General features: G+C 43.0%; 1 protein-coding gene across 7 annotated transcripts in view; it reads left to right on the top strand.

The window, feature by feature from the left end:
- BANP (BTG3 associated nuclear protein) overlaps positions 1 to 20,727 on the top strand; it is a 115,989-nt gene that overhangs the window by 44,643 nt on the left and 50,619 nt on the right. For 5 of the 7 annotated variants that reach the window (XM_072346735.1, XM_072346742.1, XM_072346741.1 and 2 more), the window contains 4 exons: positions 5,385 to 5,552; positions 14,100 to 14,230; positions 17,103 to 17,174; positions 18,968 to 19,012. In XM_072346735.1, coding sequence (XP_072202836.1) covers positions 5,385 to 5,552; positions 14,100 to 14,230; positions 17,103 to 17,174; positions 18,968 to 19,012 — 416 coding nt within the window. The remainder of the gene's footprint in view (positions 1 to 5,384; positions 5,553 to 14,099; positions 14,231 to 17,102; positions 17,175 to 18,967; positions 19,013 to 20,727) is intronic. The other 2 variants (XM_072346739.1, XM_072346736.1) reach the window with 1 other exon arrangement.

The raw sequence follows: 20,727 nt of genomic DNA, 5'->3' as shown, positions 1-20,727 counted from the left end.
GATCCTTCACGATATTTAGGAATTCCCTTATTCTCTTGTCACGTCAGACTTAATTTCCCAGCTGTGGGTAAACATTGTGCGGGTATTCGTGGAAATACAGCTCTACAATTAGCAGTTATGCACTTTGTCACATTGAGGATGATATCCCTTATGTGATCGGCAGCATAGAGTTCCTGTTGTCCGCACAGGAGGGGATTTGATTAACGTGTCATTTCGGCTTTTATGTGTTATTATAACTTAGCTGAAGAGTGCTGTTGAATAATCCATTTGTCACGGGACCTTATTTGCACAAATCCTCCTAAAGCAGGTCTTCTGTGCCGAGGGAAACAGGACGTTTGTTCTCTTTGGGAGCTGACAGTGGAACTTGCTTTGAAAAGTTGGGATTTCACCAGCACTTGAGTTTGATTTTAGTGTTGGACTTCTAAAAGTCCTCGTGGTTACTGCTGCAGGTTTGCTAAATCCTCCTTTAGCTCTGTGCAGTAGAATAGGATTTCTGTTGAGATTGAGGCTGCTTTGTGTGCACCCCTGAATGTAATCTGTGTTGGAAAGGGTGCGTGCTGCGCTCTGTGATAAATTCATAGCTGTTGGAGAGATCTGAGTGTAAGAGTTAAAGGAACCCACTGAGGCAGCGGGGAGTGCCGGCATCCCCCCGCCCAGCCCCACATCTCAGAGCTGTGCAGGTGGGTTGGCTTCTGAGCAGAGGGGATCGAACTCCCACCTCCTCCCAGCCCTAAATGAGCCAACAATTACTCTTTGAGAGATTGCTTCAGTGTGCTCAATGCACGATTACCTACTGAAGAGCTGAAGCCTGAAGACAGAAGAAGTAACCGCAGCGGTGCTTGATGTTGTTCAAGTACTTTGAATGAGAGATTCTGTTGCCGTGCATTATTTGTTTAATAAAAAGAGCTCCAAATGTATGACCCTTACGTGAAAAAATGTGTTTTATTGGCCAAAACCCCAAATAATCACCCCTTTTTGTGACTCTGTGTGCAGGCAAAATCTGCAGCCCTTGCTCTTCACAGGGTCTGTCGCTTAAGGAAGAAAATGATTCTGTCGATTGATTTTAATCACTTGAATCTGAAGTTAGATTGAATTCTAACCCTCTTAAAAAGGGCAGACTTGAAAAGTAATGTTGAAGTTGAAAGTGGAAAGAACAGTTCACTGCCTGCTTGGATCGCACGTGGATGCGAGCGGCTCTGGGGGAACGCTTTCCCTGCAGCCTTTCAAAGTGCAACAATAGAAGAGGATGAATCTGTTCCATGCCAGGATGAAGGGCAGCAAAAGGAGTCCTGCCAGCTCCGTGGGTGCGATGGTTTGCCTTTTAATTCTGCAAACAAGTCTGGTGTTCGTGGAGAACGGGAAGCAGCATCTAAATGTGAGCTGTTGACATGAAGTTTGTTTTTTCGGAGGCGGGTTTTGTCTGTGGAATATTTCATGTCTGGTTTTGATATTCCAAACGTTTTCTCTTCCTCCTTCAATTTGCTCTTAATTAAATTCTGTTACAATCCAGTGTTTTCCGCGGGTTGCTTTGTCTGCTGCCTGACTTCTGACCTTTAAGAAAGAGAGGGTTGCTTTCTCAGGAGCGTTGTTTTCATTTCATTTTTGTTCCTTAATTATTTCTGCTTTTTCCCCTCTATGAAAAATCCTCAATCCCCCCCAAAACATTTTCTACATTCATTGCCTAAAACCAGCGTGGGGATGTGTGGTCATTTCAGACATCCACTGCTGACAACCTTTCTGTTTGTACCGCATCTTTATCATCTTTCCCATTGCTTTTTTTTCTTAGATGAGCAACAATGAGATTGATCCTGTGCTGCACAGGAAGCTTTCTGGAACTTGGTGTCACGGCGTCTTTTCGTTCTCTATGAAGCTCTGTAAACGTGTCCCCAGAAGTGGTGCAGTGCTCCCATGCTGGGCTCCAGCTGTAGTGATGCACCTGCTGCTTTTCATGCTGGCTTGTTGAATTTTCCCAATGCACGCATGCTTCCCTCCTTGCTTTTGCTGGATGAAGTTTTATAACGCTTTATTTGGGAGGTGAGGTTCCCAAAGAAAGCAAGCTCCGGACTCTTAGTACTTTAAAACAATCACATCCTTTGTTCTGGATGTTACCTGCAGCCATCCCTTGTCCTGGAGGAAAGACCTCCAAAACCCCTCTCAGCCATCCTCAGACCATCCAAATCCTTCTCTTCTCTGCTCCCAATGCATCTCTCTTCCCAAATGCTGTTGTCTTTTTGCCAGAGTGCTGAATTATACAGCTGAACGTGTCTAAATGTTTTTATCAGGGCTGTGATGTGCCTCAGGGAAGCTGTGCTCTCGCCGTGCTTTGTGCTGCTTTTGACTAGCAAGCATTCAGAGAAGCCACATCTCCTCTCACCGAAACGTTGCTGTCCTTTCTAATAGGGACTTCCCCATGTTAAAGGTCTCGTTTGCAGCATCTTGTTTTATTCCTGCCTTTCAGACTTCTTTTCTGGTATTTGACATATTCAGAGTGAGCAGCTGGGCTGAGAGCTCTCCTGCATGTGATCGCTTATGGAAGAGAGCAGCGAGGCAGCACGCTTTCTTTCTCTAGTATTGCTTGCACATGTTCTCAAGACAGATCTCTGCTAGGGGTAAATCATATTTATATGTGCATGTGTACTTCAGAAACACCCCGCTGTCAGCTGCATTATTAGTCCTTGCTCAGCCATCAGCAGGCAGCTCTGGGGCAATTGCTAAAGACCTGTTAATAGGGTTAACACTTAGAGCTGGAGTACCAGCAGGATGGATTTATACATCTGTAATTCACGTAGTTTGATGTCAGCTATCTTGCTGCTTAAGGGCTGATTTGCTATGCCCAATTTCCAGGTGCAGTCGCTGTGGCTGAGCACACAGTGGTGGTGTGCATGCAGTGGCTGTGTCTTCTGCATCAGTTTAATGCCTTTGGGTGGCTGAGTTGGAATTCCATGGGCAAGGGAAGAGAAATACACCTTTCTGTGACGTTCTCTCCAGTCCCAAATCTGCTTTTCTCACTATACCCTCAGCTTGTCATCTGTCTTCCCTGCTTTCCTCTGTTGTCGTGTTCTCTCCATGAAGGCAGTGGTCCCTCTATCCAATTTTTCACGGCTGTTTCTTATCACTTTAATTAACTTTTGCAGTCAATAAGCCAAATGTTGCTTCTTGTCTTCTGCCCACGGAGCAGCTTCTGGGATGCTTTACGTCTCACCTCTGCTCATCATCTTTCTTAAGCTCTTGTCCTGCTGGCGCTGGGTCTCCTAATGCAAACAGCTCAGTGGGGCTCTGGTCATAAATGGTTTTGCATTTGATTTCTGTTGGAACAGAGGGATGTCCTGGAATGTGCCGTACTGACATCGCAAGAGTTAAAATCTCTGGCTGGACTGCTTTACTGTGAGTGTTCTCAGGGCTGCAGTCAATGCAGTCGCTTCTCTAATAGCAGCACACAAGATGATAGTCATTAAAATGTATCGACGAGCAAAACACGGACATTTGTTCAAACTAATCACAGCCTATGGCCGTGTTATGCAGGACAGCACAAGCACCCCGTGTGCACTGCTGAGCTCATACCAAGAGTAAAAACGCAACTATTTTTATTGGACGTTGCTGCAAAGATTTTTTAAAGCCATTTCTTTGGATAAGTGCATATTGGTAATAGATTGCACTCGGAAGTGTGGTCTTACAATTTACAGTACAGTATGTGCTTTCCTTTTGCTGACACCCATGGAAAGGAAACTGTTGCACAGCAGCAGATGCTAATTCCGATCAGCTTTCCTCCTTCCCTACTCCCACCCTTATTTCGGAGACACAGCGTAGGGTCTGGAAAGCAATCTCGGAGTGAGGTGCCCTTGTCAATTGCTAAGCATCAGTCCTCAGCCTTTTAGAGTGCATTGGAACCGGCTTCTTGATGCCAGTGCTTTCCTCCTGTGCGTTCGAGTGGCTCTGTGAACAAATCTATACTGAAGGAATCAGAAAGTAAATGGAAAGTGATGATGACTGCAGGGATAGGACGTTCCTCGTGGCCATGTTAGAACAGCACCCGTGAATTTCAGATTCTGAGGACTCTGTTATAATGCAAAGGAAAGTGCAGAGCTCAGTCTGTGCAAACCTGGAGCGTTTTGCTGCTTCACTAATGTACTTCAGTGTCCTCTTACAGTGTAAATCTGTAAACTCAATAGGTTGAAAAGGTGGTTTTATTGTGCTGGGGATGGTAAGCAATGAGTACAAAAAGGAGTACAAGAATTGTAAGAGCTCCTTCAATCACAGCCACGTTGACCAAAACCAAATAGTGCAGCTTTGGGTTGGCTTTTAACTATTGTAAATCTGAATCTGAGAGGTTTAGAAAGTCCTGAAATTGCAACGGTTGGTGAATGCTGGGATGGTTCTGGTTTACATCACACTTTGGAAATGTTGGCTTCACTTTTTCAAGTGCTTTTTTTTTTTTCCCCCTGCAGTTCAGGGTTATAAATTTCCCTTAGCATCCAATCAGACACCCCCAGTTCTGAGTGCTTTAAGCAAGATGTAAACCGCTGTGAGGCTACAGCAAAATGATGTGAGAAGTGCCTTGAAAGAACCATCCATATACGACGTATTTGCTTCTCAATTTTTGATCTCTTTGTCCAGATGTTGAAACGAACAATTTTTTTTGGACTTTAATGAGTATTTTTGCACCACTTCTTGTACAATTAGGCTTCCATTTGGATGGCAGAGTTTGCAGACTAACGAACGTGGTTTGTGTTGGCAGCGGGACTCCATTTGTATCAGCTTTGTTTCAGAACACTCAAACAGTCCAACGTACCAACATGGTGTTTTTAGAAGAGTTTGGCAACTTAGCACCCAATGCTGGGAAGTGCAGAATGTGGCTCTTTAAATGACTCAGTAACAGTAGTAACGCTTTCAGAAGATTCAAATTTGGTGCTGTGTTTTTATTGGATTCTATTGAATCCCGCATTGAGTTTTAGGAGGTTGTTTTATATGCAACTTTATGCGGCCTCTTGCTTGTCATACACGCACATCGTGAGCACTATCAGCAATAAATAAAGCTTTCTCCTGTTTGGGCTTAGGAGAGCTGGATCCTTCTGTTGCTGTATTACTTACCTTAGATGCAGCTTCCATGGGTAGAAGCGTACATCTGCAAGCTTTGTGTTAGCAATGCTTCTAAATGCACAACTGTGCACACTTAGTTTTGTGAATATTGTTGAAGCCGTTGCTGAAATGACCCCGCTGTACATCTTTGGCATGTTTCTCACTCTCACTGTTTTTCTTTAGGCTGTTCTGAATCATTCAGCTCCTTGTTTGCCCGGTGTGTGTGGCAGCGTCCATCAGCACTGTGTGCTCCTGCAAACACAGATCTGAACTGGGTACCACCCCTTTGTGTTTCTCTCTAATTACAGGTCATCTCTTTTATAAGTTTGGGATCTCAGAGTCTGACTGGTATCGAATCAAGCAGAGCATAGACTCCAAGTGCCGAACAGCCTGGAGGCGGAAGCAGCGGGGACAGAGTCTTGCTGTGAAAAGCTTCTCAAGGAGAACGCCTTCATCGTCGTCTTACAGTGGTTCAGGTAAAGAAAAAGCCCCTAAAATCCAGGAACATGGAAACAGACAGTTTTCTGTTTTATCTGATGGTTATTTTTCTCTTTATATCTGCAATTGTCTTTCAATATACCTTGCACAGATGTAGTTGAAACGCTAAGTCAGGGTTTGAAGCAGTGATGGAGCACCTGGTGGGAAGGCAGGGCCAACCCAGGGGAGCTCGGGTGCATGATGTACATGATGTACATGATGTACATGATGCAATGTACATGAGTGACCAGAAGGGCTGGGATCCACCCCTTCCCAGCCCTCATTTAAGGGTTGGCAGTGGAGGTGAGGGCATCTTGCTGGTGGTTTCTGTGTATTTGAGGTCTTTTGAAGGTAAGCAGCTTCTTTTATTCCCGTGCCTTTGGCTGTTGCATTTGAGCAAGCCCTTGCTTCTTGTAGCCTAGGACTTTGCTATTCTGCTGTCACTGCTGTGTATTCCATCACAATACAGAATTTATTCTTTAGCTGTGGTAGTGATTGGTGCATGTTGTACCTTCAAAGTTTGATTATTTCTCTAAGAAATATAAATGGAGATGGTATCCCTCTCCATTTTTTTAGTGGATTTTGTATTATTATTAATGTTTAAGTACTGTTTATCCTTGGCAAGGAGACATCTCTGTTACTCCATTACAGTACAAGCATATTTCTGCAGGGCTCCTCAAGGAGTGACTGCAGTGTTCATTTAGTAATTGGAGTCAGCCAGTCATAGTTAAATCATTGCAGATTCAATACAGTCCAGCCACCTTCTGGTGCATTTAGGGCCCTTGGTGGCCTCCTGGGGCTCGTACTGTAGTCGGTCTCTGGTAGCATGAACATCTATTGCTTCTACAAATTGTGGCTGTAAAACCACTGACTGGAACATAGTGCTGACCCAAGAAAGGAAGCAAGACGTGTTTGTGCACCAGAAGGAGAGGGAGAAGGGAAACTGTCTACAGCAGTTGTAAAATGTGGATCTGTCAGGAAGGAAAGCGTAGTACATCCCATTCCATTAGAGAGTTGCCTTTGGAGGTTTGTATGTTCTCTGAACTGACTTTACTCGTATGGTCCTGTGTGCTAATTGAAACAACTCACAATGTGCAGCATCACGTGTGTAATTTACCATGATAGACTTTAAGCAGGAGGTCAGAATATTCCATCTGCAACTGGCGTTCGTGGTCGCAGTGAAATGAATAAACCTTCCTCAGTGTGTTCACCCCATTTAGGGGGACGTGCTAAATGTTGTCTGTAAAGTATTTTCCTCAGTAGAAATTAAATATGTCGGAGCTGATTCTGTATTTCCACATAGGTGCGTAGGCACGAATAATAATAACAAATGAAAAAAAATACTGAGCTAAGAAGTGTTCTCGTAGGACGTTTCTGGCTCATGCTTTTAATATAAAGCAGTGTTATGGGACATTTGTACATCGTATATTAAAACCAGTGTTTTGGAAGTGAGCCCAAAGAAAAGGAAGCAAGTTTATTTGCCTGCATAAAATTTTTGGTTGCATGTTAACACTAACCACTGTATCTCATGCTAAGAAAGCCAAAATCTGCTTTCAATGGAAAATTTTATGTGCTGGAACTGGGAATCAAATCCAAAATTTTCAAATTAAAACAACTAATCAAGCTAATGATAACCATAAGCCATATGTGTGTATATATATATATATGTATGTTGATGGGATTTTTATTTTCAGTCTCCTTAGAGTAAAAATGCAGTAGTAAGGGGTTATTGCAGGCCTGTGCTCATTAGCCCATACACTTTGACTGTCATTGAGATTTATTATTAACAAATATTATCTTTAATCTCCTGGTTGGGAGCTTTGGAGAGACCAATATAGAGACATAAAGCACAGATTCAGGGAGCTCTTAACTTCAGAGTGCCGTAAAGTAATATGTTGTGGGTTGTTTCTTTCGTTAAGCTGCAACCTCCAGGTGTTTTCTTTTAGCCCTATCTCAGTTCCACAAACACCACTCAGAGTTATCTTGTTCCTTGGGTACAAATGCACCTGGGGCAGCTCCTGGGATTTGAGCTGGTCCTCCCATCCTCCTGCATTTCCCCAGTGTTCTGTGCCTCCCGGGGCTCCCACTGTACAGCACGTCTCAGCTCCTCTGGGTAGCAAAGAGGTGACTGCATGTCTGAAGTATGCTCCTAAATACATCAAAGACCCTAAATATGGTCCTAAAGATGGTGAAGGTCAGACGAGGCGTTTTGACATGTCATTTGCAGGACTGTATATAAGCTGTGCGGCCAAAAGTAGAGAACTGGCAATAGCATTAACAGCTGCCTTTGGTAATGGTACGTGAAAACGTTCCATGGAGTTTTTTGTTAATTTCTTTAAAACATTGCTCTTGCTGAGAATGTCACTGGCATGGTTTTCTGGGAGGCTGTAAAGACATTGGCTGCATTCACCACTACATTCGCACCCGCTGTGAAAGCTGTGTTAGGAAAACAGCCCTCTTCTCAGAGCCAGGTGGTCCTCAGGGAAACTAATTGCATTCCTAGGGCAGGTGGGAGCGGGATTTCACCTGGAGGAAGAAGAGGTAGGAAGGTGGGATGGATGAGGGGCTGAGTCAGAAGGGAAGAATCGAAGATAGCAGGGCAAAGGACAGATTCACATGCTGTTTGGAAAGGTAACTGTCATTGCTGCAGTCATCCTGGTCTGTTCAGGTGTCTCTGTGAACTGCTCAGGCTTTGTCTTTGTGGTTTGACATCTCTGGAAACCCTCGATGGAATTACAGCATCATAATTCACAGGCATCTGTTCCTTATTAAATACACTGTATAGTGGATATAGCAGAATTCCTGCTGCCAGTTAGCAGGAAAGAGAAGTAATATTTCACAGCTCTGAAGTAAAGGAGGTCTGTATTTCACAGTTATGACAACATAGCTGTCAAGTACGGCTTTTTAAAGTGTTACATATGAACCCAGACAGCTTTTATGGTAGTGTTTGTTTCAAGGGGCAAGTTAAGGTGAGCCTCAAATGGTCTGGAATCCAGCTACTTGAGAACCTGTCTTTCCCACTATTGTTAGCAAGGCTGTTAGGTCAGCGTCTAGGTGTGCTCTGTGATTGGTTTCATTGTGTGGTACTTGCTCCGTGCCCCTTTGTGTGTAATAGGCATTTGTATTCCTCCAAGTATTGCTTAAAAAAGGATTAGGAATACCCATGGAATAGCCTCTGATTAATAGCAAAATGGTCACCATTTCCTATGGAAGTTTTAGGGCTTATTCTGGAGGGGTGGTGATGCACTGAACAGGTTGCCCAAGGAGGCTGTGGATGCCCCATCCCTGCAGGCATTCGAGGCCAGGCTGGATGTGGCTCTGGGCAGCCTGGTCTGCTGGTTGGTGACCCTGCGCATAGCAGGGGGTTGGAACCAGATGGTCATCGTGGTCCTTTTCAACCCAGGCTGTTCTATGATTTTATGTTCTCATAGCATTCAGAAAACGCTTCTTTTTGAAGATGCTCCATTGCCATCAGCAGATATACTGAGTAGATGCGTAGTGTCTGCCATGCAGCTGAGCTGTTCTCATTGAGTGTTGATTTTAATCATCATAACTTTAATCATTAAGTGATGATTAAATACGATTTTGAGGGCCTGAGTGTGAATGAACTCCACGTTTCCCAAATGAACTCTTTTTCCATAGTTTGGCAGTGTTTTTCTGACTACGGACTTGTAATATATTGTAGCTCTTGTTCAAGTTGGGATCTGAAGGTACAACAGGAGAAAAAAAAAGACTCAAATCCAAAGCAGTTGTTTGGCTTGAAGTAATATGATTTTCATCACCTCTCTCTGGGATCTGATAATAGCAAGGTGGCTTTCTGTTATATCTTCATATAATGGTATACGTTTAAATCAACAGAAAGTTATTGGCACTTGCTTCAAATGTTGTAAAGGAGCACCGTTCTCCTATGTTGAATCACAGAGTAATGGAATATCCTGAACTGGAAGGGACCCCCAAGGATCATGGAGTCCAACTCAATGTGTATCACAGTGTTTCTTGGATGTTGCTATGTGAGGAGTGTGGAATGGCTTCATCCTTTTGTTTGGCAGTGAAAAATTGAATGACTCAACGTGTGTCCTGGGTTCAGCTCTATCATTGGAAATAGTATTTGTGTTGGTTCTTGAAATGGTGTCAAAATCAGCATGGCTCCTGCTCGGCTGTACTCCCTCTCCTATGAATTAGGGCTCTTGATTTTTCCAGAGGTGCTTTTTAGAAGCAATTAATTTGCTTTGTTTAAAATAAAACAGAGCAGTCTGAAACTCACCTGCCTGTGACCTGACTTGTGCTGCTTTGCTTTCGAGGAATCTTATGGGTGGTTGATCACAGCACCAGCTAGCCCAGTGAGGCTGCAGAGATTCCATCTCCAGCTGGTTGCAGTCCTGAGCAAACTACAATGGTTGAGCCTGGTTTGAGGGGGGGATTGGATTAGGTGATCTCCAGGGGTCTCTTCCAACCTCGTCTACTCTGCGGTTTGGTGGGTTTTATGAGCACTGAGTTATTGCACACGTAATAAATAACTTTGAAATATTTACATCCAAAGAGAATTGCTGTTCTTGAGTTGAATTCTTCTGCGCTCTTTGGACACGTCCAAACTTGTAGGCTTTTTCTGCTTCTTGTGCGTAAAAGTCCTCTTAGTGTGTGGCTTTGATTTGCATTGTGCATGCAAAAATGATAACAGATTTCCTCTCTGTTCTGTTCATGATAAGGGAAAGTTAGCAGTGGAAATGTGACAGAGCACAAGGCTGAGCCCATGGCCCTTACATAGACCCCACAGGTTTTTGGCACTCATTGTCATGTACTGTTCTTGTTTTAGGAGCTGAAGGGGAACCGAGCTGCAGACTATAGGATCAGGAAGCTGGTAGGGAGATACCAATGAACGCCTCTTCTCTGTCCTCCACCCCCATGGATGCTCATTAAGATTGCTCTACATTTAAATGACTGAGCAGCTTTACAGTATCTGCAAGATTTACGGCTTGCATAAAGTTGTAGCAGACTGTTAAATGGAGACAGAAGTTGTTTCCTTATTTTCTTCTGGCTCTTCCCTTTTGTTGGACTTGAGGCATTAACTGCAGCGGGTCGCTCATCTCTGAGCCAATGGCTTACTCCTTAATGTGTGCTTTTGTCTCTCCCTTTTTCTGATAGAAGTTGTGCGTGTGGCTGCCATGATAATTTAGTGAGATATTCATTTTAAATTTGTTAGCAGTCTGTGGAGGGAAGAGAGTAGGAAATGAGTTTTTTGAGAGGCGGATTAGCTGCAGAGTGCCTTCACTCCCTTTCTTTTAATTTCTCTTAAGATTGTTAAAGCTGTTATCGCAGTTTTCCATGTTGGAATTATTAGTTAGGCCCGTGACTTTGGGATTTACATGTAGATTTGGGCTGAAGTGCTCAGCTGTGCCAAGATGTCACATGTGAAAACAGATGTCACGGCCAAATCTTCAAAGCAGTTCTGCAGAACTGGAGCCGTTTAGCACTGGATGAGCCAGGTTGAGATAATGGTTTACGGCATAGAGTTGTATTCCTGGGTAATGGTGTATTTTTTCCCCCCCTTTTTTTCTTGCTTTTAAAGTGTGCTTTTCTTCATTTGCCCATTAACCTTTCCCTGCTAGCACTACGTATCAAGGAGATAAGAGAACACATCCTAGGCTGTAAGCAGAAATGTGGAGCCCACAGGGAAGTGAAGCACTTTGGAATGGCAATCCACAAGTGAAGAGGCTTAGCTTAAATCCCACCAACTGCAGAATCTGTTCCTCCTCCATTTCCTTCCAAAATGAGAACACAGATGCTCAACTGGTAAATATGAAGTCTAGTGAAAACAGGAAGAAACAAATTCTGTAGGGAAGAAGGAATACTTCAGGGTTTTTTATCCTCCTTTATCACAGCATAAGCAGTGAGGAATGGCCAGGGCAGCAGTGCTGTTCCCTGGGTAGCTCAAAACTCTCATCTCCATGAGGATGCTTTGGGGTTGCCATAGGAGTGCACTCAGTAGCAGCACTGTGTACTGCCCAGCTGATGTCCAGGCATTTCACAGCATGAGTTCAGCTGTATGGCTTCTCTGTGCCAGGGATTCTCTAACATATCAAAGTTGTACATGCAAAGCCAGATAGTTTACATGATGGTGATTTATAGCCGCTGACATATCCTCTATTCAAGCTGTGTGCTATTCATGTTTGTGTTTGTTTTTAATGGGGGATGTTTAAAAGCGGATAAATATTGCTTTTGTCTGGTCAGATATTTGGAGAGTAGCAGTGATTATAAAGGATGTTTTTGTTCTTAGACACATTTCAATCCTCTTCTTTATTCCTAATGAGAAGAAAAGGGGGGAAAAAAAATCACACACAAAAAATTGAGCCAACTGTGGTTGCTGCAGTGAAGTCGATGTGAAAACTATTTATGATGGGCCATGCAGGATATATACAGCATGATGGCATTCAGTCCTTATCTTCTGTTCCTTTCTGAACAGCTTAATAACTTCTGGCATCTGTGAGCAAAAGATGGTTTATAAAGTTAAAAATGCATTTCTCTATGTGCGTGTAATATATTGGTGCTTTACACTTGTGTGCATGCATATCTATCTTCATATATAGACACTATATAACTGTACATGTATGCTCATCTCAAGGAAGGCTCACGTATTTGGATATCCCGGTATGTGTTGATGCTGGGCCTTAACTCAGCTGTTGAGTTTTGCAGCAGGACAATGGGAATACAGAATCACCACTTGAGGTGATCATGACAAAGTCACTGCCCATGGAAAGCATGAGCAGGTGTCAAACTTGACACCAGGCCACACCATTTCTATTTGACTGCCATTGAAGTTTCTCATACCAGGCCCAGAGTTGCTTAACCCAGTCCTGAATGCTGTACAGCAGTGTGGGAAGTACTGGAATTGCATGGTGGCCAACAGGTCTGTATTTAAGAACTGATGCATTTTGGCTTGCTAGCTGCTTGTCAAATGCAAGGTATCCAGTAGGTACCAGAGGCACGTACCCGTTGTGTTTTACTGAGCTATTCCATTAGTCCCCTGGTTGTAGTTACACATTTGCAGATTGTTGACATAATGACAGCTGTTCAGTTGAATTGTTAAGCAACTGAACTTTTCAACAAATAAGTAAATACACTCTTGGTGGCATTGAATTCATTTCCAATCCCCATGTTCAGACTTAGGCTCAAAATTGTGTTCTTCCACAAACATTTGCAGACACGCAGAAAGAACAGCACCAAATGGATAATTTTATTAAAGAACGTTTCCATTAACATTTTTGTATGATTGAATAAAGCCCAGGCTTGTGAAAGCAGCGTTCTGTCCTCAGACTAATCTTGGGGGTATTAAGAAGTATGAAAAAGTTATGAAAACCAGCTTCCTGTTACGTTGGTTGTGCTTAAAATCGAACTACATCAGCCATCTCTGAGCAGGACGAGGCCCTGCAAGCCTTTATTTAAACAAAGCATAACGTCTTGTAAGAAAATTATCTACAGCAGAAGCAGAGTGACAGCACTTCTTAAATATTTTTATTACAGCTTCCTCCACTTGAAGGCTTTGAAAGCCTCGTTGTACTGAATGCTACTGTGTGTGAAATGTTAATGTGTTTTATGTTACCATGTAGCGTAAAAGTCAGTTGTCAGAGCAATAAATACTCTGGGGGGAAAGAAAGAGTTGTAAAACAAACTCGCTGCTTCGAAGATTTGGTCTGATAATATTTTTGTAGCGTAGCAAAAGAAAACCATTAAGCTGATTGTGGATACACTGTATATAGAAAAGCCTTTCTTCTAATATGTTATTTTAAGAGCCTGTTATGACAGTCCTGTTCTCATAGTTATCTCAGATGTAGGAAAGAAAAGAAGCTGGGACTCGTGCAGAATCTTCCTCATCTGTGTAATATGGGGACATTCCAGGGCTCTTCCCAATGGCGGTGCAGTATCTGGTGCCATTCACCTGTAGTGATGCCCTCCCCCAGATTGCCTCTGCTCCTTTGTATTCCATTACACCCCTCTGGTATGGAGCTATCAATGTTATTGCATTGTCATTGACCACCACATGCATAAAACCTTCAGGTTTCAAGAAATAATGGCATTTGAGTGGTTGTGTATTGCAACCTAATTCTAGTTTTTACTTGCCTCTTATATTTGAGGATCTTTTCTACAAAGGTGGAAAGTCTGGAAATAAATATATGAAATGCCAGCTTGTAATGCAGGTTATCCCAGTGAAAACTGCTGCTGGCTTTCCTGGTGGTTGTCGCAGTGAGCAGAAGGAAACAGCCCGGTCCTGTAGTGGGAAGTCTGTGTGCTTTTCCTGTTACGTTCCTTTGACATTTGCAGAACTCTTAATGTAGATTCAAAAGATGCTTTTTAAATGTGTGCTTTCACAGAGACCAAACAGCATCTGGGGCTCTGTTGAAGTTTGCAGCGAATGAGCAACGATGTGCATAAAACCGTTAATGATCTGCGTCTGCTTTCTTGTTTTTTCACTGTTTTTAAGCATGCTTTGTTGCAGGGCTGCTGGCACGAGTGATACGGATGTAACAAGGGTGGATTTGTGTCTCTTTCAGAGGGTCCTCAGAGCTCAGTGTCAGCCTCAAATGAGATCCAACAGAACCAACCACAGGCACTACACTACGCACTGGCCAACGCCCAGCAGGTTCAGATCCACCAAATAGGAGAAGATGGACAAGTCCAAGTAGTATGTACTCAGCCTTTTCTAAATTACTCTGTTTAAACAATCCGCGGTAATGTAAACTTTGCTTCAATTGAAATTTAATTTTTCTTATTGTTCCTAATGACTCATTGTCATTTAGTAAGCGTGACTTTCAGAAAATAAACATTGAAGGCTTATGTAAAGGGTTATTGGCAAGAATGTTCGTGCAGGACTTGCTCACAAAATCATTGCAGATAAATATGTGTTCGTTACTGTATCTCCTATGAAGAAAGGTTGAAGGAGCTGGGCTTATTTAGGTTGGAAAAGAGAAGGATCTGGGGAGACCTCATTGTGGCCTTCCAGTACTTGAAGGGAGTGTTTAAACAGGAGGGGGAACAGCTGTTTGTGAGGGTGGGCAGTGATAGGACAAGGGGGAATGGTTTGAAACTGAGAATAGGCAGGTTTAGGTTGGATCTGAGGAGGAAGTTTTTCCCCCAGAGGGTAGTGATGCACTGGAACTGGTTGCCCAAGGAGGCTGTGGATGCCCCATCCCTGCAGGCATTCAATGCCAGGCTGGATGTGGCTCTGGGCAGCCTGGTCTGCTGGTTGGTGACCCTGCACATAGCAGGGGGTTGAAACCAGATAATCATTGTGATTCCTTTCAACCCAGACCATCCTATGAGTCTATCTAGAATTGAGAAGTCAAGTCTCTACCTGGTCTTTTGCTAGCATTTGTTCCCGTAATACTAACAGCAGCCCTCCAAACCATACAGTTCACCCTGAAGTAGTAGTTCTAACTATGACTTTCGAAACAAAATTGCATTTCTGTGATTCACAGCTTCATTTATTTTCAAGTATGACTGCATTCTCAGGCATTTTTGAACATCTGTTAGCTGAACCTTTACATGTGTATTCATTTAGATACATGTATATAAGCAGCAGTTATAAATATTGACATTTTTTGACCATGAGGCTGCTATCAAAGCTCAGACAAAGATTATTTTTAAACAAGATTTGTGTATTCTGCCAAAACATACCTTGGTTTAGCTCCTGTGTGCCATGGATTAACTGCAAGAATCGCCTTTTCTTTAAATTATATATAAGAAAGGAAGAAAATAATGAAAAGATGGATGGTGTGATGTTCCTGACACGTGAGGTTTCTGATACGCAACATTGAGAAGCAGTAAATTACATCTGCACGTTCACTCCTTCACTGGTTGTGTTCATGATTTTAAGGTACCCAGAAGCCTTGTGTGTGGGCCAGTGCCCAGCTCTGGTAGGCAGTGTACAAGCACAGAACTAAACGTGCAGGGATGTGTACACTGTTCTGTACAGTGATGTAAACCCTCTGTCCATAGAAACCAGGCTGCAGGAGTCTTAAGAGCTATTGACCTACATGGTGGCCATAATTTGTCTGGCATGTAGGGAGGGCCATAAAGCAGATTGAGGTGGTTGCTTTTTTAGTTCTATGGAACGGTGCACATAGGGCTGAGAGTCATTACAATAGCAGTAGTCATTTATAGTGTGTGTATTTAAAGCAAACCAGTGTTGAACCGAGTGCAGGGGATTTCCTGAACGTCTGTGAACTTTAAGAGTTAAGATTCAGAGGGGCTTTGTTGGAATTCACAAACAAACTAAAGAGACTGTCCTTGAAGGCCAGCTCTGTATCTGCAAAAGATGAGTGAGCAGTTCTGTTTTGGAATGCTGCAATGATACAAAGGTAAATAAAGTCACCTTCTTTCCCCCCACCCCCCGTCCCCAGGCAGAAAGGATCGCTTGTTTGAAAATGCTGTAAATGGATCCTTTAAATGTTCCTTGCTTTTCCCTGGGAGCCCTGAGAGCTCAGTGTTAAGGAGGGAAACTGATTCTAATCTCGACGTGGACTGGGCTGTGCTCTAATTTTATATACAGTCTCTATTGTCAGAGTGATACTTCCAGTATGTTTTTTTTCTCCCTATAAATAGATAGTTTCCTTCCAAAGGAAATGAAACTGTTTGAAATAGAGGGATCTGTGTTTCTTTGAAAATCACATGCAATTGTTCTTGTGTTATAAAATAAGAAGAGCCTTTGACAGAATTCCAAATGATTATCTTTAATCTCTGTCTCATGCAGGCATATTAAAATGAACACAAAGCCTTATAAACTCCAAAGTAGGTTATTTAGAATCCAATCTCCCTCCAGGTAAATCACAGTGGCAGAGACCTCTCTGGGCTGGTGAGGATGCACAAGGAATTCCTTCCATCCTCTTATCCACATTTCAATCAATGATAGGCACGATGCCATTCTGCAAGGGTGGTGTGGCTGGCCACGCTGAGCATTAACCTTATTAAAGCCCCTAGGGCAGATTCTTGTCTAACACAAGCTGGTGTAGCTGCATTGGAATTGCTAACTTCATGCCAATTTATAGCAGCCTGAGAGGTGCTTGTTAGCATTGCACTGTGCTAACATAACTTTGCTAATGTGAAAATGCACGTGATTTTAAAATAATAACCTTTTAGGAACAATCTGTAGGTAGTTTTGTTGTACCTTTGTGAAGAACTGAGTTTCCCAGGCCTTTAAATGGGTTTCTGATTTTGAACTCATTGGTTTGGGAGAGCTAATGCCTATTGACCAGTGCCTGTTAGTCCAGTGTATCACTCACAATTGCAGATTCTTCCTTTGTAGAGACATGTACCATATAAATATGGCTTTCTTGTTATGCCTGTTTTCTTTTCCTCTGATGTCAACATGAACGAATGAAAGATGGCAAAATATGGTTACACTAGAGTTAAAGCAATCTTAAATGTTTTTTGTTGGTTAAGTCTTTTGCTTCCACCTACAACTGTGAATGTTTTAACTGCATTCAATCCGAACAAGTAGTTTCTTCCTCTAGTTTTGGTTTCCTTCTGATGCTTCCTGGTGTTTTCTTTTGTTGTGGATCCCGCAGGGCCATCTCCACATAGCCCAGGTTCCTCAAGGCGAGCAAGTCCAAATCACACAGGACAGCGAGGTGAGCTAAAACTTTGTGTGCATGTGGGTACAGCGAGGGGCCCTGATTTGGGAGCATGCTCTCCAGGCCCAGGAAGACTCTGCTGTGTGTGATGTCAATGACTGCGACATTTGGTCTTCATTGGAGATGGAGCTGGGTACCCTCAGAGCATTATAGGAAACCTAGGTTGGGTGCTTGTGCTGTCGTTGAGGATTGAGACAACGTTCTGTAGGTGTGCAAACTGGATGCGTTGGGAATGTTCTGTGTCTTTAATTGTGTAAACTCTTCAGCAGGAGAGTAGTCAGACTTCATCTCCTGAAGATGATTTCCAGACTGAAGTGAATTTACCTTCATTATGCATCGAGCAATCTGGTGCTGCACTATTTGCACTTCATGATTTTCTGCCATAAAAATTGAACTATAGAAAGGAAATGGATAAATCCAGTACTGAACCCTCTGATTTAACTCTTCTTTCCACTCAAAATGGCCACTGAAGCTGCACCATGTACCTGAGTGGGGAAGCTGTTGGTTATTTAAGGACGTATAGAAACTCATAGCTGCAGCGGTTGCTGTCCTGTTTCTTTGGCTCTCAGACTTTGTTTACACGAGGAAGCAATAGCAAAACAAGGTTAAACATAAATACTGAGTGCAGTATTTACTGTGTATGATTGCCCTGTAGCATGTATTTTTTTTGCCTAATGTTAAACATATCTGTTTGTGGGTTAGCTGAATCCATTTCCAAAGCATCCAAGTAACATTTCATTAAACCGCTTTTGGTGTAGAGGAATAGTGATGACCCAGGGAGGTATCAAAGGGTAAATATTATGATAAATACTGTATAAATGTTACAGTTAAAGGCAGTGTTCCTGACAAAGCCTTTCAGACCGAGGGAGCAGCAAGAATGGATCAAAATGTGCTATAGTGACTCTGAGACGGTCCTGCAGTGTGCACTGCTGGTTTTAAAGCTGCTGGAAGAGAAAAAAAGCCATTCATCATGTCCAGTTGTAATCGATGCTGAGGTTTAAACGCCCGCATCTGTGGGTTGGGAGCTGCTGGGTGTGAGAGAGCGAAGGGTTACGTTGCTCTGTGACAGATGCACACATCTGGTTTTAAGTTTATTGCAACGTATGCAGCTTCAAGAAAAGAAAAGAGGAAGTGTTGCCAGAAAATATGCAAATCAGAGAACTAATTTCTTTTCCTGAAAGCCATGTTCTTCTTGGCATTAGGGCAGCGGGTTTTCTTAGTCCTTTTGCATTTAGCAAGGCATCCTTGAACGTATGGGTGCAGGCTTCCCTTCATTACCATTCTTCTTTCAGCTTTAGACTTTGTAGCTGCAGTTCCCTTTGAAACACTTGACGTTATTCAGAGTTGGTTGCAATGGATGCAGCTCCTGTAATGGAACCATGCTGGACTTCAGCATCAAATATTGGTGAAACCAAAACCTATTAGCACAGACAGTGACTTTCTGGCAGCATTCTGTGCTGCTAAGCCTTGCACAGCTAATTCTAGCTCAGTAAGGCTTTGACTTGCACCGGCACTTAAATGGAAAAAGAACAATCCTAGGAAGACTTGCTGGTGCTGAAAACCCTCCTTGCTTTCTTAATAATAGAAGTCTGTTTATCCTCTGTGGTTAAAGCGCTGAGCATTGAAGCGTAGCTGAATTGCCAAGATAGCCCTCAAAAGAATTTCCTCAATTAGTAGATTTCCTTAATGTTGAAGTGGTTTGATAATGAGATGAGAAACGGGCTTTTTTCAGGAGTGAGCAGTTTTCTGGCTTCACAGCTTATTCATTGTCAATGCTTTTTGTTTTACAGGGAAACCTGCAGATACATCAAGTGCACGTTGGGCAGGATGGGCAGGTAGGAACCAAGCTGAGCTCTGAGCACCTTCCTGCTTTAGAATTGCTGTTGCAGTTGGAATGATTTCACGTTACGAGCCTCTGTTTTATAAGGGAAAATCTCTTCTGGGTTTTGTTTAAGTAAGCAACTCACAAAATGAGAAAACACAAACTTAAGTGTTTTGTCTGTGGGCTCGAAGCGTGTGACCAAACTTGTACCGTTCCTTCTGCCATAGGCTTTATCCCCATGTTTTCTACTTTCTTTGGCCTCTTTGCTTTTATGTTTACTAACTGGATTGATTATTTGGTGTACAGTATGTTCTTTTTCACGTTATCAACTGTCACTGGGGCCAGATGTGAGCTGCAGGCCGTGCAAACTGACGGACGTTTATTGCTGAGTTTTAGGCAGCTATTTTTTCATTATATGGCTGTTTGGGGAGAACCAGATCTTTCACATCTGCTTTTGTTCTTTCTGATAAGATGCTTTTATTGGGTGCATGTGCGTACATGAGGTAAGAGAAGAGTTTTTGCTTTGAGTGATGAGTCAGTAAGTGTTTAAATGAGCAGAATGTCCATGTTAGGTGTTGGCAATGCTGTTAACATCTGATCTCAGGCATGCTTTGCTAAATGCTGAATTCTGGTGCTGTGGTCCACAGCACAACAATATTCCTGTATGGAGCTCTCTAGGTGATATGGAGCTCTCTAGTACGGTTGTTATTCCCCTGCAGTGCATTCTCAGTGTGCCACAAATTGCATCTTAAGTAGAGCCAAAGGATATAGTCTAAAAATCATCGTTGCAGATTGCTGCTATATTAAGGGATGTGCCTGAATGCTAAATGTTTTCCTGACCCTGTGTGTGTACATACAGTACGTCAGTAGGTTGTGTGTACGAAGACACCTGGGCTATCAAGCAGTGTAGATACTCATGGGGACAGTTTGCTTCTGAGTGGCTGTGATGTAGAAAATGAATTGAGCACCCAGGTCCCCTCAAAGCACTTGCTGCTTAGCTGTGTTTCAGCAGAGCAAAAACAAGCAGCAAGCAACTATTTAGAGTATTTTATCTCCTTTCTTCACTCGACATCAAAACCTTCAGCAGCAGCTGTGGCTGTGTGGATTGCTTTTGCCACGGGGTGGATGAGCAGCACTCACATGATTCCTGTAGCAGCTGAGCTGGCTCCTGCTCATCAGCTGAGCTGTGGTAAGCGATCAGTTCTGGAGCTATTAGCTCATAAAAACTGCGAAGGAAAATGAGTTAAACTCAACTCTGTTTGTGGTTTAAGAATGGAAGTTGAAACTAATGCATTTTCCTTGGCGCTGGCAGTGGGATAAGAGCACAAAAACCTGTCATACGATATGGTTCAGTGCTAATGGAAGTCATAACAATCCAGTAGCTCGCATCGGCTGTGCATGACCTGCCATCAAAAGGACTTCTGTGGTTTCCCCACCTGTCCATTACTTTTCAGGAGTGTCTTTTTCTTCCTGGTTAAGAACTTGAACATTCCCTGCCAGGGGATTCTTAGCAGTTGGATAATAAGGGAAGTGAATAATGCATCACTTCGGTGTCTTCATTCACTTATCGATGTGCCCAGCTGACACATGGGTGTACTTACTTTCCCTTTGAAAATGCTTCTTATTCTCCTGTTTCCCACTTATTATTGTGACCTTCTGTCTTACTTTCAGCTGGGATGGAATTGTTTCCTTCAGGGGTGATGCTGTGTTTTGGTTCTAGGAGAAAAG

This window comes from Excalfactoria chinensis, chromosome 11 (assembly GCF_039878825.1).
Source record: "Excalfactoria chinensis isolate bCotChi1 chromosome 11, bCotChi1.hap2, whole genome shotgun sequence".
NCBI lineage: Eukaryota > Metazoa > Chordata > Aves > Galliformes > Phasianidae > Excalfactoria > Excalfactoria chinensis.
Note: the sequence above shows the minus strand (reverse complement) of the source record. Positions and strands in the feature narration are given on the sequence as shown.